The 17,800-nt window shown below is 41.4% G+C and overlaps 1 protein-coding gene across 1 annotated transcript in view; it reads right to left on the bottom strand.

Moving 5' to 3' along the window:
• Window positions 1-17,800, bottom strand: part of fermt2 (fermitin family member 2) — a 35,073-nt gene that overhangs the window by 6,310 nt on the left and 10,963 nt on the right. The window contains exons 3-8 of the mRNA XM_026339526.1: window positions 14,443-14,676; window positions 8,141-8,269; window positions 3,890-4,115; window positions 3,601-3,703; window positions 3,195-3,302; window positions 536-670 (exon numbers count right to left, since the gene is read on the bottom strand). Coding sequence (XP_026195311.1) covers window positions 536-670; window positions 3,195-3,302; window positions 3,601-3,703; window positions 3,890-4,115; window positions 8,141-8,269; window positions 14,443-14,676 — 935 coding nt within the window. The remainder of the gene's footprint in view (window positions 1-535; window positions 671-3,194; window positions 3,303-3,600; window positions 3,704-3,889; window positions 4,116-8,140; window positions 8,270-14,442; window positions 14,677-17,800) is intronic.

Genomic DNA, 17,800 nt, shown 5'->3' with positions numbered 1-17,800 from the left:
CATGACTGAAACAAACACTTCCGGCTCTGCTTTGTGCGTTTTCAATGTCATTGCTGAGGAGAGAATGCTTAAGACAGCACTTGTTGTGCAATATCTCAAAGCTCAGTTTCCTCAGATAAGCTGTGCAAACTTTACAACTTTTCAAGGTGGGGCAGCGATAACATTAGAGACATATATTTTCTATATGGCTATCCCACTTTTGTGGAGTTTGTTGAGGAACCAAATATCTCACACCGAGGTCCTTTGTCACATACATGTCTTATAAATAACAGCGTGAAATTTAGCACTCATTGTGTTTCCCCTCCCCTGAGTCAGCATGCAGTATCTACGTAGGTTTCTGCTCCTGCTTAATACAGCTGATGAAAGTAGACTTCATCATAAAACAAAGAAACAAAAGGATCACAAAACCAATGCCAAGTTTTCACAACTGGGAAAACAATCACATAATGAGCATGGATTGAAAAAATATGGCCCAGCAGTTGCAACAAAGGGTATTTCCTACAGTGAATGCGATAGTGTGGTGGTGTTGTCATACCAGTGTGTTGGATGTCTTTCCTCCCTCCAAAGTAATCTCCAGGTCTGACAGGGCTGCATCCACCTCATCCACTTCCTTCTCGCTGTTATTCATGTGGTTGTCTGAAGACATGATTGACAGCTTGTTGATGTGGTACTGAGGAAAAGAAAGAGATATTCCCACTTAAGAATATTTGAACACTTTACATTTTTATATATTTTCTTCTTTTTTTTTTTTTTATTCTATTACACTTCAACACAGTTAATATCAGCACCACGCAGCCATTAAATATCACAGTATATTAAATGTGAACATGAACTATTCGCATACAAGGGAAATATAATGTTTGCATGTTCTTTTTAGACAAACACGTATGTACATGGGGAGGTTTTTTGAGAACAGGAGCTAATTGTAGCAAAGTGTGTGGCGTTGTGGTTTCAAACTCTTCCTCACAAAAACAGTTAAAACCTACAATTTTCCAGTTGCAGAATGTAACAATTCACCACATTCACTGAAGCCTTGATGGTGAAAAACAACCAGCCCCAGAGATCGAATTAACAAAGAAAAGGAAGAGGGAGTTGCAGACGTTGCTACAAACTGTGAGCTACTGCAACACCTTCATCAACAGAAAAGGGAATGAAAGGGGGGGACTGATCTGTGATAATTAACATATCAATGCTTTAAGACTTGCTAGCATTTACGTTTGCAAGTGATGCCAATTCGTGCATTTGAGGATGAGGAGACTTGTCAGGATGAGTGGTGAACGAAGTGATTATTTCAGTACCACTTCTTTCTCCCAGTGACTCAATGATGATTCACTGGGAGAAATAAGTGGTACAGTCTGGACAATGTGGTCTCAGCATGTCTTTGAACTGCAACAGCCTATAAATTTTTTGGGTTTTTCTTTTTTACTGGAAACATGTGTGCAACTAGGCCAATAGGGTGTGATAAGAGACTGTACACTCTAGTAACAATGGAAAAACCAATTCATCACAATGGGTTCATTACTGAAAACCTGACCATGCTTCTTTTGTAGCATGGTCACAGAGTCACAGACACTAAATACTACTTGTTGACAAATGGTATTTATAATGTCAACCAATCAGCAACCCACCCCCACCCCCCACCCAATACATGAATGAACAGCTGTTGAGAGAGAGCTACAGAAGTAGAGCTCGACAGAGCGGTGTGAGGCTTCAGGCAGCTACAGTTACAATATGTGGGACAAAGGGCTCTCCGTGATACCCCATGTTCCTCTGCCTCTTCTGCATCTTTTTAAACTGTTGGGCTTGTTTGCTGTTTGCGCATTTGTATTAGTGGCTGAGTGCATATGTTAGCTGCTGAGGTACAAAGTACAACATGTGCCACCAGTCTGTCCTCTGGGCAGCAGCACTGCGAGGTTGATTACTGTTCCTGACTCCTGGTTACCTCACTTCTATGTTCTGCCAGAGAGTGACACCCAGGTGATAGCATGCTAACACAAGCCAGCAACATACTGATGGAAGACAATCACTGTTCTTTATTTAGACCCTGTGTATCCACTCTCTCCAGCCAAACTTCAGCCAAAAGCCCTGAGCTCATACTGAAACGCAGTAGTAGCTCCCAAAGGGGTAACAGTCAGGTAGTGACAGAGCATGCACCAGTCTAAACACTTGGATTACGATCTCTCTTAGCAAGAGTAACGAGAAACCAGCTAAGTATAATTATAACTGGTCTGATGAAACACAAGTAACACCTCAGAGTGTAAGAGGGCTTTCAGAGGAATGTTAGCAGGTCCATTAAACTGTTCTTGATTGGGTGGGTGGTCTAGGCCAAAGCACTGGGTCCTGTGACCTATGATGCTCTATAATTACCCCAGGGTGAGGACAGCGTGGCGTCCTCAGGTCTTGGCACCCACATTTTAAGAGGGTCAGAAATAGCCAGGACACCACCCATAGACTGCAGCGGGCAACCTGAGGAGGCTAAAAGGGGCTCACATCTGTATGTCGCACCTTCTGTTCCCTTTTAAATAATTTTCTCTTCTATTCTTCCTTTTGAACAGTGTCTAAGCTGCAGCAAGGTGCCACAAGATTTGCAGTTTGTAGTTGTGTAGAAATAGCCAAGTCACATAAAGCAGAAAGTTTTGGTCTAAGTAGAATGAACACAGTGTTGTGATTTTAAGAAGTATCTAAATAATAAGTAGTTTATCAACTTGATCATTTATGAAAATTAGACTATACTACAATAGCATCATCTTTATTTATTTCCTTCACATCATGATTCATTAGGCCAGGTTTCCATACAAAGTGCCACTTCACTTCCCAGTCAACTCAGGTTAAGTCCTTTAAAACTAATGATGAATGAAATATTCATAAAGGACTTTTAAGAGCATAAAAGGATAAAGTGAATTTCTTAATATTATTGCATTCTGAGAAGCCCAGTAAGGATATTTGTGATAATTTCCCCATTAGCTTTATCTGCAACCACCTACAACAGCCAGGTTTTAGTGTGCATACCGCAGCAAAACTGGCAACTAGTTGGCTCAGCTGTTGGCTGCAAGCCCATCCAATTAATTACCGTGTGGTTAAGCAAGCTTGCTCAATGAAAAGAGGACTGTAGGTCTTGAAATTTAAGAGGCTGACAAAACAATGCTGAAACAGGAAAATTAACATCAGGCACGCAGACAAAAAAGTCAGTTTACCTGCAGGGCAGCAAACATCATCATTTCCTCTTCCGTACACTCAATTTCCTCGAGCAGAATGGCCCACTTGGCCTGTTCATAGAGCTGGTTCACTCGAATGGCATCATACTGAGGATGCATACAAATAAAGAAACTGTGAATAAACAAAAGCTCTCTCACAGTCAAATACACACAAAACAGAACCAGATTTGATGAAGCATTAGTTAAAGGTTTTATGTGGCTATGGTTTCATGTGTCATCACAAAAATATACATCGAGTTGAATTTCAGATGGGGAACACATGGCTCAGAGGATACAACTTGGTAAAGAGATCATTATTAGGCAATTCTGTCAAATTGGATACACCATCTGGTGGGAACATGTTCTCAACAAGATAAAGCTGTACTTCTTTGTCTATTGGACGCACCTTAGGGTTGAGGTCAAAGAAACTGTGGTATTTAAACCTCAGCAGCAGCACCTCATTCTCCTTTACATCCTGCTCCATGAGAGACCTGGATGAGTCCAACCACCTGTACAGAAAATAATTATGACTAGTTAAAATGTCTCTTAAAACAATCTCTCACTGGAAGAAAAGCAGCCTCTTGTAACAGTTTTGATCAGCTGCACAGCCCTAAAAAATCTACAATCCACCACAGTGTTTCAGACTACAAGCAGTTTAACCAAACCACCAAACCACTAAGCAAAGTTCATCTCACCCCTGGTTGATTTTGGCTTTGTCCAACAGGGACTGGGGCTTGTAGAGTTTGACAAGGATGTCTGGTGAGGAGATTGGCTGGCTGACAGCGAGGATGCTGGGATTGCCCTCAGACAAGGGGCTGTCCCCAAACCAGGCAGAAGTAGGCGAGAGTGGGCTGCCATCCCTGGAGTCATAGGTGGGGGTCATGGTCTTACTGTACAAGCCTGGACTGGAGTAGATGCTCCCTAAAAACACATGGATGTCTGTTAGTCTCCTACAGTGCAAAAACTCCAAGGAGAAAGGCTGCACACATCATATTTACATAGATGATAAACATTATTTATATAATATTTTACAAATATTCTGTTTCAATTCAATTAATTGAACATTCATATACATCATTAAAAACCAGCATCAGAAAAAAAAGATAAACACTTTAATAAAGCACACACACTTGCAGCCTAGCCAGGCCAGCTAGCGGTCAACAACACCATGTGACTACCAGCCCACACTGCAGATAAGTGGCTTCAACAATGTCCTGCTGCTGATAGTGGAATTGATGTGGATCAGCATGCAGATGATGCACATGACCAGGGTCACCCACTTACTCGCAGTCAAAAAACCCGCAGGAATGCACTGCACACAGCAAACTACTGCACAACTTGCAACAGATAGGAGAGGTGGAGGGTATAGATGTTGGAGGAGGATATATGGATTAAAACAGAAACTTACAAAGTTGGAAAGTAAATTGATAATGTAATTATATAAGTAAAATTTCAATTAATAACTCATGATCATTTGTTTATATTGTTTTTTCCATTTGTTTTTTAATTATGGAATTTGGCTCCAAACAAACAACTGAAGTGCGCCATTTGCACTTCCTGTTGGCTGGGTTTGTGGAGTAGTTTGGCCCCATTACCCCTCCATTCCCTCTCTCCATCTGTAGGGCCTAGGTCAAGAAGCAACACTGGCTAAAACCACTAAATCCCCTCTGAAATCAGGAAGTGGGCTTGGTTTGTGTTTGTGAGTGTGTGTGTGTGTGTGTTTGTGTTTGCAAGCTGAGGTCATGAGAACAGGGTGCAAGCTATGGCCACCCATTCCTTATGTGTGTGTGTGTGTGTGTGTGTGGGGGGGGTGTTATTCAGTGTTTTTTTTTTTTTTTCAAGGTCTTCCAGCTTTCAAGGTCCCAAATGCTGAGTCTGTCAGTTCAGTGAGAATACTCCCATTTCCCATAGGGTCTCTTGAGGAATCCCAAATACCCAGAGACCCTGTAGAAGATGAGTTCATTAAAAATACAACTAGGTCTTCTCCATCCTGTTTACCGTCTTTGCAATACAGGCAAAAAGGTACAAAGAATGTTACAATGACTTGACTCCCTAATGCTCCCACTCTGGGATTTACAGAGGGCTTAGACCACCATGGGCTGTTAGGATTAGAAGTAAACCATTGTCAATAAATAAGTGTCTCTCATGGGTTTGATTTTCACACAAAGCCTCTGTTTGGTTGTAATATTATGGACCAATAATTCACTGCTCTTACTTTTGAATGTCTAGAAGTGGCATAATACAAACACAAAAATGATTAATTTTAAAATAATAATTCTTTTTGACCATCTCACTATCCACCACTTTCAAGGAACAAAATGAAATGAGCTGCTGTCAGCAGGGATAGTAAGCAGGCCTCAGGTAGCTGGAAGAAAAAGTGAGCTTTGGGCTAATTTCTAATGGCAAAATCATGTGACCACCCAAATCACCTGGCTTACTCTGGAGGAGCTGTCAGGTGACTCGGCTGCTTGTCCCAAAGGTTACAATTGTCATGTGACCTCAACACTCCAGCTGTGGGGGTAGGTGGATGGCAGGAAGTAAGGGGAGGCGAGGGTGAGAAAGCAGTGCTGAAGAGTAAAGGACAGGGGAAGAGTAAAACTTACCTTTCACAGGTCCGATGTATATTACCTCAGAGGCTAGGATGAAAGCAGAAGGATTAGGAGAAAGAAAGACAGGAAAGGAAAAGAGGAAAGAAGTGGAATGGGAACAAAGAACATCAAAATGGTTTCAGATACTGATGCTACAAGAACAGGAGGAAGAACAGAGGAGAAAAAAAAATAGAGAAATACAAGAATGAGAGGATCCAAGGCATTTCCACAGGCAATGCCAACTGCCAGCCTCAGAGATGATGACTCAGTTTACCCTCTGTGCAGCGGGAGATCACCATGGTATGGCTAGTGAGGTTCTGTCATATCCATCCACCTATTCATAGCCATCCAACACAGCATGACTGATTGAAAACCCAGGCAAGGCGTTGGTCAACGTGACCCAGCCCTGCATATATAAACTGCAGCATAAATTAATAAAAACTGGCTGCCAGAGGTATTCACTCTCCACACTGGCAGAAAAGATAATTGGATTCAACAGGCACATCAGATGTGGTTGGCCACACAGACTGGTATTATGGGCAACATCATGGCTCTCAGTTTGAGTCACAACCACAGCTGAGGATTAGTATTATGGTTTTTCTACTAAAATGACCAATTCTGTGGGGCACTTGACATGAGTGTGCAGACAGACAGGGGACATGGAGTTTCCTAAATGGTTCATTTACAGCTGGAGATGGAGGTTTTAGAGAAGGATTGCTAGTCTCATTGGAAATAACTAGTAATGTACTCCTTATCCTGTATACTGTACCGGACTATAAGTTAAGAAACAAAATGTTATACTTTTTATTAAGTTAAGTTCAAAGCAAACTAAAAAGTCAACCAGGCAAATGCACTTTAAAGCCAAGACGACAGAAACTAAATATTATTAGGATGGCAATTAGTGACTTTTTCTATTATAAATAATATAATTGATATCTTTGAACATATTTCTACTGCCCATTTGCTGCAACTGAATATTATGAATTTCAGTATTCTGTGAAGTTAGATCATGAGGAGCTGTAGTGAGGCCTCCTCTCATTATCTCCAAGCATCTGGCTGCACAGGAGAAGGCTGTGGTTCTGCCTTCACTGCCGACTCTATGAAAAAGCCTTGTGATTCCTATCAAATGACCTGGGCTGAGAGGCCTGCCCTGCCGCACAAGGGACAAAATAACGCTTTATAACCCTGACATACAGTCTGCGACTGCAGTAGATGATCTGGTAGGGTGGGATGCAAGCAGTGTGTTTGTCTGTGTGCGTCTGTGTGCGAGCGTGTTTGTGTGAGACAGACCGAGTGGTGACAGTGAACTGATTCTGCACATTCCTGTTGAAACACTGTTTTTCCTGCACCAGCTAATAGTGTGACCACAGTTGCCCACGGGGAACAAAATGTATCAATCCAAGTGGCATCATGGTGTAGCACACCCATAAAATGTAATGATGCAACCTTGGGTGTGATCACAAAAATAGCTATAATGTAAAAATAACTATAATAAGACAGCAGCTTTTTTCCCCATTTCTATAACACTGATTCAAATTTGTATGTTAGTAGAATTTGGTTTTAGTTCACAAAAACCTCTTTCCACTTAAATGAGCATTTATCTGCATGTCTAAGGAGCCAGGGAACTCGAGTCCAGAGCAGAAGAGACCAAAAGCGCACAAAAGGTCCGTGTCATTGTATTAGCAGTTTTGCTTAACGTTAACTCTGTGACAGGAGTACAGCCTGTTTTGTTCTGCTGCTCCCTACTCACATGGTTGTAACTCTCTCATCACTGGTGGGGGGAGGGAGGATGGGAGCAGTGCTAGTATAACTACAGTCGTGTAGCCTGGTTTGGGTTTAAAATGGCAGCGTGACCAACTATGTGTGGAATCTCAACCATTCTTCATCCTCCCTGCCAAGGAACTGTAGACCAGGGCTGTAGATCCCATGCAGGCCTCAAACTCTCACATTCATATTTGGTCACTACATGTAGCGTTCAGCAATCTGGAGTTATCTTAGTGGTTTTCAAACCACAAGCATAATCAGACACAAAAGAGAGTGGAAGACGCTTCATCACAGCCAGTGGATTTTGTTTTTTAACCTGCTACATGAGGGAAACAAGATTATTTCTCTTCACAGGAAAATCTAATGAATTACGTGGATCTGAGCCTAAAAATTTACCCATTCTTTTTATATGAGTCAAGTGCAGCACTTAACTCATTTTTAGTTCAAGGAAGGTTGTTTCCAAATTAGTCAGAAATTTCATTTAATCTTACTCATATGAATCATCATTGAGTTGTTGGAGTAAACACTGTAACAAGTGCTTTGGATTCACAATTTCTTCATCTTGAATAACACATTAAGTGTGATTAGATTCACCTGATCCAGGGGTTAACAGTGGACCCTCCAGTTCCAGGTCATCCTCCTCCACCTCCTCCAATTTTTTCTTCTTTTTCTTGGGATCACGGGGCTTACGCAGTAGAGATAACTCTTCTGGGTGGCGGATATCTGAAGGGAGAAAGAGGAAGAAAGTTCATTTGTTATCATATAAACATAACCTTGGCTTGCGCCATCATGGACAGGCTTTGATAACTCTAAGTTTATGTGCACGTAAGCAACAAAGTCTCTCAAATAATAAGTTCAGATGCACTTGGTTAAGGGAAATCCACATATGCATGCAGCTGAAAACTGATCTGATTTCTCTGCCTTGCACAGTCAAGACATCAGCTTAGTGATTGTCTTACTTACTTGTATTACATGCATAAGACCACATAAATACACTGACAGAGTTAGTAAAAACATACAATTTGTACCGATTCATCAACACACTTTGAATAAACCACAAGTGCATTATTGTAATGCTAAGACAACTTCAAGGTAGAAAAGGCAAAGGAGTAAGAGAAAGCAAATCGAGAAGATGCGTAGGAATTGTAGACAGCTGTGCACATGGGGAGTGGAAAATTGCAAATCCCTTTTCTCAGGGCTCCGACATATCTTGCTTTAACTGTAATCCTCAACTGAGACAGGACAGACCTAACCTCTATCTCCCTCTTACCCCTTTCACACACATAAAACCAGGATTCAGTTGCTGCTGGTGAGTAGCAGATAGTCTACATATACAGATAGTATATATGTGTTAAAGAACTACATTTGTGAGTTAATGGAAGAGCTGTGTGCAAGATTCCAATCAGACAGTGAGACACCACACTAAAACTAAAACTTAATGACTAAAACAGAGCAGCCTTCCTCCCCCAGCTTCTCTCCCCTCTCTTCCCTCCTTCCAGTGGGGTTGGAGACCGGGGAACCATCACTCAGTAGCAGCAATGATGATTTAAGACAGGCTCGAGATAGTTCTGATGTAGGGAGTGAGACAGCCAGAATGTGTCAGGCCTTGAATAGATGGAGTTAGTCTAGAAGCACACCTGGATCCTTAGCTGGATTCGATTTTCTCAAAGTCTTCACATAAATTAAGTGGTGAGGTCATATTTGAAGTCTTATTTTTATGTATTGTAACAAAGATCTGTAACAATTCTCTTTTTTTTTCCACAATCGTCTGAATGTGTGTTGCATATTGACTGAATTGGATGATGAGAGTGCTGCAGAAAGCACGAGCATAAGAGGATAGAGAACTTCTTGGCTTGGTGAGAAAGCTTGTTTGGTTTGTGTAACTAAAGCAAAAGCATTCCAGGAGTTTTAAGAACTACCAGATGGGAGCTCACCCTCTCTTTCTTGCTGCCTCCCTCCCTTCTCGTTCTTGCTCTGCTGCAGTGGTGGAGCACAGTCCCTGTGCCCTTATACAGCCATGTGAGGTGCTGAGCTTTAGCCCCACTGAGCTGTGCAAGGAGGCCAATACACACAGTGAAGTGTGTATCAAACGGTGTACATGGATAGGCTGTCTCTTTGTGAGGCATGTGGCATTTTACTACGATGTCACTGTTAATGTTTATGACCTCTGTCATTATCAATACTGGAAACATACGCAGAGACACATGCAGACCTGCAGAGATATTTAATGGATTTCAATGAGTCAACGCTTCTTAGCATGCTATGACCCTTCTGACCCATAGACCAAACGGGTTGCTCAAAAGAAAATATTTTGATCACAAAATATTTCTAAAGTCATTACTCACTGGGCTAAAAATATTTATCTTCAATGTCATCTTTTCTGTGATTGTGAGATTTGGGATCCAGTGGATCCAAAATTAAAATACATATGTTCATGTGAAGCTAGTATGTTCAGCTCCTCTTGCTGTGCAGAAGTGCAAAAGGGTAAATAAATTGACAGATATGCTTTTTTCATCACTCCCATGAAGGGAGTGGAGGTGTTGTAGACATGATGGGAGAGTTCGTGTCTGCTAAAGTAAAAATGCTTTTAAAAATACAGAGACAGAGAGGTGATGAAAGCAGGCTAAAAGGAAAAATATATATAAAAACTCTTCTAGTAGTTTTCACATGGACCATTTCTGCTGACATACTCGGTTGAGTGTTGAATTGTATGTTTATAGTGACAATTTAAGATTCATGATCTGGTAGGAAAGACTGCTCCTACACTCACCGCATACTTGTGGCCAGTCTCGAACGAAGAAGGAAGGGTGAGCGATGGCTACTGTGCTTACAAATGCTTGGTTGATTTGCATTAGCAAAAATGACACTTTAGACAATAAGATCCCAATCTTGCATCCAGCAGACTTGTGGCAATAATCAGGCTTAGGGCCAAAGGAGAGTTCTTGACTGAGGGCCAGCTGGGCTCAAGAGTTAAAGCTACTCCTTGGAACACATGATTCATTGCAGTGAGTAAGGCCAACCACAGAGGAATCACAAACACCGTCACAGCCTAATTTTACAGCACTAACGTTTGCTGTACAAACAGATGGAGACCCTACATGGGCAAAAAAATGAAAGAGGAGTGATTTAATCTTTGTTTTCCTCATGCATACTTCTCTTTGGTAAAGAGAAGCAATGCTGACTAATCAATGCTTAGCTATAATAAATAAAGCATTTATTCTAGAGGAGACTAAATAAAACAAGAAGACGACTACCTTGTGCCTTTTGTCCTTCTTTATCATGAGAGGAGGATGAATGTTCCAGCCTCCACTTGCTGAGCTGCTGGCATTCTTCCTAATTCTGCCATTTACAATTACACTTAGTTATTTGGCAGACGCTTTATCCATAGCGACTTTCAAGTGAGGTACACCTCTCTCTGAGTTTATAAGGTTCATTTCCCTATTTTGTGAAGAGGCTTGAGACAATTCTGTTATGATTTGGCGCTATATAAATAAACCTGAATTGAACTGAATTGAATTGAACTACTGACATACATTCTTCATCTACCAAACAGGAGGCGGGAAAGGTGATAAAAGGCCACTCAAAAAGGATAATAATGTGTTTAAATTCAAGAGTTGGAGATGAGACCAAACCACACTCCTCCTATGTTATGACAACAGTGGCCAGCACACTCAGGCCATTCTTGCAGACCACAGGTTGATGGGCCATAAATCTAAAGAACCAAAATGATGAAGCAACAGTCCTACACAAATTCAGAAAGCTTTCTGAAGGACAAAATGCCCTGACCAAACATTACAACACCCCTCCTCTTATGCCTTTTGTTTTCCATGATACTGATTCTCTAAATAACTTTCCTTTCCTGCTTTGTAGTATTTTATTTTACTTATTGTAATGTTCGTGAGCAGCACTGACACATGACACAAGTTAAAGTATTAGTGTTGCCTCTCATATTTAGCACAGAATGCTACTAGAAATGCTACTAGAAAAGGAGAGCTTAAAAAAAAACACACACAGCACTAATGTGCAGCAGCCTCTAAATCATGAAGTGGTGCTTTGCTGACTGCAGTAGCCTCATTATAGAACACCTCAGGCTCCGAGGTCCACAGTCATGTGTTAGTCAGTTGTGAAGGAAACATTTTGTGTCCTGTTCACAGGAAAAAGCAGCTCCCTCTAACACTCTTCTGTTAGAGGGGGTAGGTACATGTTTAATTTGTTGAAAAAGTAGGCCCAAGTTGTCTAGACAGGACAAGCTTATGACTCTTTGCTAGAGAAAGTAAACTTTACAAAAAAAATATGTAGAGCTAAAAATAATTGAAGTAAGTAAAGTGAATTGATTAGTTGAAACTTAAAAAGTTGGGTTTTACAACTGTTAAGGCGGGTACAGTGATAAAAGACGACTAAACGTGGCATACACCTTACTGTCACAGCCATTGTCAAGATCTAGCAATCAAACATAAATATTGACAGCGATGAAAATGTAAAATGCACATTAACCAATGAAAGATACCTATGTCTACAAATCAACCAGTCAACCAACCAATCAATTATTGTACAGTATTACATACATCAAAGCTGATAACTTGATTGAAATCACAATTATTATTATATTATTATTTTTATATTTGATTAACGATGTAAATCAATAATGAAATGAAGCCTACAGCATGTCTAGATGATTGAAACCCTGAAATAAAAAAACTCCTTTATCTGTAAATTCTTCAGAAAAAGCACACAATTTCTTAAAATCTTCGACAGAGTTCAAACAAGCTATCTTGCAGCTAAAAGTGGAAAATCCCTCATGCCTTCACTGTCAAGTAAGCAGCGTAGCACAGGATGTAAGGGCTGCCAAATGAAATCAGAGGTCAAAATGGAGTGGAACTGAGTGATTTTCATGTATTACAGTAAATCAACCTTTTGTCGAGTCGTCTTATTTCGCAGACAGTCCAGATGGACTGTGTCTTTGTCGGGGCACAGCTGCCACGTTATGCTCTTAACGTGGAGTGTTATGTTGATTTTCTATGCTTTGCACCCTGTATGGGATGTTCATTGTCAGAATGTAAGTTGTGCTAAAGAAACAGATAAAGCAGAAAAAACAGAAGGTTTGTGGTAAAATATACTATAGCTTAACATTACACAATAAGTGTTTATTTACAGCCTAATAACATTAGAAAATTGTGGAGCGCAGTAAAGCAAAATAAACTATGTGTGAGCAAGGACAAAAACAGCGTAATCCTACACTAAAGACTAAACTTGGAACTTGTTTTGGAAAAGGAAATTGCTTCTGTGTGACCAACTGACTGGACGTGCTAGAGCAAGAATGTCTTCCAGACAAATTAGTTTGAGAAGAAGAACTGGAGCCAATGATAATTTGCTAATCATTAAAAAAAAAACCTCCACTGTCCCTCTCTCTTCAGTATCACTGCCCTTTCTGAATGCTGTCTGGAGTCAAGGCCAGTTGGACAGGCCTCGTCTCTTCCTGTTGCCTCTGATTCTCGATGCTGTGCAGCTCACAGGCCTGCAGCAGAAAATATTTACAGGAAATTGTATCTTGCAATTGCACAGATAACATAAAATGAAATGCTTCCAGGCCTGACCATCTATAAGTTAGTCATGTCAGCATGACATGTCATATCCTCTGTTACAGTTATTGAAGTTCTACTTTTTCTAAGCACTAATACACAGTGAAACTAAATCAACAGTGGAAGCACATCACACCAAGGGGCTTTTAGAACTATGGTACAACTTGCAACATCCTGTCACGTGCTAAGTCAGCCAAAAGCAATGTGTCCTGAATTTCTCTGAAGCTGTAATAAATTTTGTTACAGAAGCAGCAGACACTTCCCCTTCTCCGGGTCAAGTCCTGGCCCAGAAAAAGTTTACTGGCTTTCTCCCGCCTCCCTCCCTTCAAAAACAGCCTCTTTGTATATTTACACCCAATAAAATATACTATTTGTTCTTGTTCACTTTATAGAACTTCACTGTGAACCTGAGCCTTTGGGGAATAAAAAATTCCTTCCAAATTTAAAACAAGGTTGAGTGCTACCTGAAGAATCCAATAAAAACATATGAGCCGCCAGTAGAACCCCTGATCCTGTCTGCTGTACACAATCGAGTGACAGAGACAACAGGTGTGACCTTCCTTATGAGGTATTTATATGGGTGGGGGCTCTCCAAACCTGCACCTCCTCCTCTCCAAACCAGCCTAGAAAAAGAGGATGTTAGCAGGTTAGGGGTCACTGACATCCAGTGTGTGACCTCTGACATATTTCTGAAAAGAGTGGTGTGGTGCCAGTGATAGCAGATATGGATAGTGTGCGAGACTTTTGGTTACTACTAGGCTGACCTGGGGGGGGCTAGTTAAATTTGGATCTGATATTAGTAGAAGTGATGCTGGGTAAGACAGAATGTGAGCAAGACAATGAGTTATGTACATAAATTTGTACATTGGTGTATGCCTGTGTTTTAAGCCTGAGACAGATTGATAATCTCTGTTTACTAAACATTAGTTGGAGACTGATGGAGCCCAGGTTCCAAGGACACAACTCCAACAGCGGACTACCAGTCAGCAGACACCGCTCCGGCATGCAGGGCTCATTGTGTTTAATAAACAAAACAAATTGCCAGGGATAAAAACAGAAGTGAGAGGAAGGACATGATTAGTTAAGTTTGATGTCGAACATTTCCAGCACATTTCCAAAAACAGCATTACAAAAGGGAAGTTTTTGGTTGAGCAGGATGGAGTTCATCAGCAAGACTGGACCCACCATCCACTATTTATTCCCATAGGTCTTTGCCACTCACACCTCATCACCCATTTTCGTCATGACTGCTTTCAACGTCACTTCTAAAAATAAGTTGGCAGCTCTGCCTGCCCTCCTGTAAACGACTTCACTTACTGAAAGTTTTGCAGATGTCAGACACAGCCTTGAAGACGCGGTCCGAGAAGTTGACTTTGACCTTCATGTGCTTCATGTTGGGCAGCTGGAGGCGCAGGAGCTTGTGCTGTGGTGTGAAGAGCAGCCTGGCGTCGGCCTGGATGCCGTACTTGTCCAACGTCCAGTGGGTCTTCAACAGCCATGTCTTCTTCTTCTCCCACCACAGAGCATGGTCTGACCAATCTTTCTTTACATCTATGAAGGGAGAAAAGGAGTAGAGTGAAGCTAGTTATAACTACAGCACTATCATAGAAAACACAGCAAAACAATATTTAGGTGTATTTTTTTAATGGCACCGAATATAATATATATATATATATATATATAAAACTAAAGAGCTGCACACTACAATACACATGTGCCTAAAGAATGAGGTCAGCTGACTACATGAATATACTGAATGACCAGGTAATTCCATCAATGGATTTATTCTTATTCTTCCCTGATGGCACTTTAGGTTCTGCTGGATAAGACTTTGCACAGTGGACCAACTCTCCCATCACTGATACAAGATCTTGGCAAAAAATTAATGCAACTTTGGACGGTAATAAATGCTGAGACATCGCAGAAGCTTATCGAAACGATGCCACGGTGAACTTGTGCAGTAATTAAAGCTAAAGGCAATGAAATATGAAAGTTCGTGACTTTTTTTTTATTGGACGGACAGTGTATATTGTTGGCAAAGAAAAAGTGTTAGGGGAGCAAATCTGTATCCATAATACTGTACTAACATGAGCTCACCATACATATCCCTCGAGGGTCCAGGGTCACATTTAAGGTTAAAGGGAAGGGTTTTGGGATGATGCAGTCAATGCATCAGTGAGTGGGAAGGAGGCGAGCGAGTGTGTGAAAGACGTGACTGTTTGTGTGACACAGTGGGGATATCAGGTTCATACCTCCCTCTTTGTTCCCAGGTCACACTGTGATCTCTCTAAAGCAGACACAAGCCACCCAAAACCCAACATAGCTCCCAGGCTTTTGCTCTGCAGGGGCTCAGCACAATGAGGACAGACCTGTGGATCTCATGGTGTGTGTCTGACTTCAAGGGGAAGGTGAAAACCGCAGGGATTTGAAGGAACTCAGAGCAGCTATTTTGCAGGTCGCCTTGCTCTGGAGTTATGGGCTAAAGTTGTTTATGAGCTGCTCATCGCTTCAAAGTGAAATAGGAAAATGAAAAAGCAAAAGCAACAGCTCTAAAACTCAAAGAGGGGGTCAAGAGCAACAGTTCCTCAACTTCCAGGTCACATCTATTTATCTTCAGTGGGATACATTCACAAAATATCTGAGTATGTTAAGCTGCAAGTCAAAATAAACAACAGGCCAGCTGGCAGGATGCTAACATGTACCCCATGCTGTGCACATGTTGCCTTATGGCCAAGTGTAAAATGTAAATGCCTCATTAGCAGAATATAACCATTTCATCGACATGGAGTGAACTAGCCTGTAGTTTATAGCATCTTATCATTTCAGATGACCCCCAAGTAGTGATGTCATTACTTTGGCATTTGTCCAAGAAGGCACTTCCCTGAGCAGTGTCTCATTTCCTCCACCCACATACCTCTTCATTGCTTCTGTAGCTTATCCCGTGTCTCACTCTTGGTCTCTCTCTTTCCTCTCACTGAGTCACTGGGTTCAGACAGAGACATTGGTTTGCTCAGTCATCCTGAATCAAAGTGTTCTACTGAAACTGTTAAAAATTCTTATTCAGCAGTATCAGCAGTTTGTTTAAAGGTTTAAATGGACTGTACTTATTTAAAATGTTTCTCTTTTAATGGACAAAGCACTGTACAAGTGTCCTCTCATCACCATTCACACACTCACACCAACAGGTTGCTCCAATCATTCATACTGTGAAGACTGATTAAAGCAAAAATAGTGGGAAAAAAATCCTCTCTTCCATCCACTCTTTACATTTTACATGACATCTACTTTTACATGAGAGACCACACAGCCAGTAATGGACAAACTAAGGCTGATACAAGGTAAGCAAACAGCAGAACAAACCAACATGGCGGTTTGGGAAATCCAACACCGCCTGCTGCTCATTGCTTCTGCTAACTCTGAAAAGAAGATGGCAACAATACTGAGTATTACCCTATGTTGGCCTCCTTCATCTGTCAAACTGCTTGCCATCATGGTAACCTAAACCTCGATTGTCCTTCTGTATCCATGTGCTGCTATTGTTTTCCCTGACCTTAACTTCACACCGGGGCAAACATGTGCACTGTCAACACTCTCCTGCTGATCACATCTGAAAGCTGAATGAATGAGATTAGTGGCCGAGTTGGTGAAACAACACATTGGCTCCTTAGAACCAAGAAAACCAAGTGGCATGAGGAGGAGATTACACTGGTGAATAAGATGCAAAGGAAAGAATGAGAAGAAGAGTGACCACCAGCATCTCAATGCAGATGTCATTGTGAAACACTAGGACAGCGGGAATGGAAGCGGGGATGAGTTGTTTGTCAAGCTGTTGGGTTTTATACTGTTTACTCCGTCAGGCAAACACTTGGTACTTCAGTGAAAACATTCCAAGCTCTCTTTCTGAGACCCTGTGTGAGTTACTCTAGCAGCAGGGGGTCTGGCTGTCATCGCTCTATTCTGATGCCTCAGCTGTGCAGAATACAACTTCATTGCTTAAACATCAGAGCAATTGCTCCCTTAAGCACACTGCAGCTATTAAAGGCTGCAAAAATGAGAGGGAGTAAGAAAAGAAAAACTGAAAATAAACCTGAATATATTTTCATAACTCTGCTCACAGTTTTTCCTCTTAGAAACATGTAATTTCTACAGTCTGGGAGCAACGCTGAACTGCTAGCATTAACATTTGGCTCGCAGGTCTACACCACAGGCCACATTCTATACAAATGTCCTCATACTCAGCATGTATGACCACCATACAGTCTGTGGCAAGGTATGAATGGCCTTGAATCTTGGCTGGTCTCAGTTACCCTTAACACATTCTCAGTGCCTCCTGCTACACTGTTTGCTTGTCGTGTCCCATTGGCAAAACATTACTAGACACTTTCGTTCAGCCTTGTTTGTATTATTAAGCAGTGGTTCAATGTGTTGCGAGTGGTCAAGGGCAGCTCGGTTAGGCATCCACTGGGTTCTTTCAGTAACAAGGTTGTAACTCAGTCTACAGAGAGAGAGAGGGAGAGGAGGCCAATAGCATCTCTTAGCTAAAAATATAAAAAATACAGATTGCCAAGTCTGACGTAATGCAGGAGCCGGGGGGGGGGCTAAGTAATTGGGTGCATTTAATGTAGACACACAGCCTCTTACAGGAGAGATGAGTTTGAGTGTGTGTGTGTTTACA

Source organism: Anabas testudineus, chromosome 22 (genome assembly GCF_900324465.2).
Source record: "Anabas testudineus chromosome 22, fAnaTes1.2, whole genome shotgun sequence".
Taxonomy (NCBI): domain Eukaryota; kingdom Metazoa; phylum Chordata; class Actinopteri; order Anabantiformes; family Anabantidae; genus Anabas; species Anabas testudineus.
The sequence above is the reverse complement of the archived record's forward strand: the minus strand, read 5'-3'. Positions and strand labels throughout refer to the sequence as shown.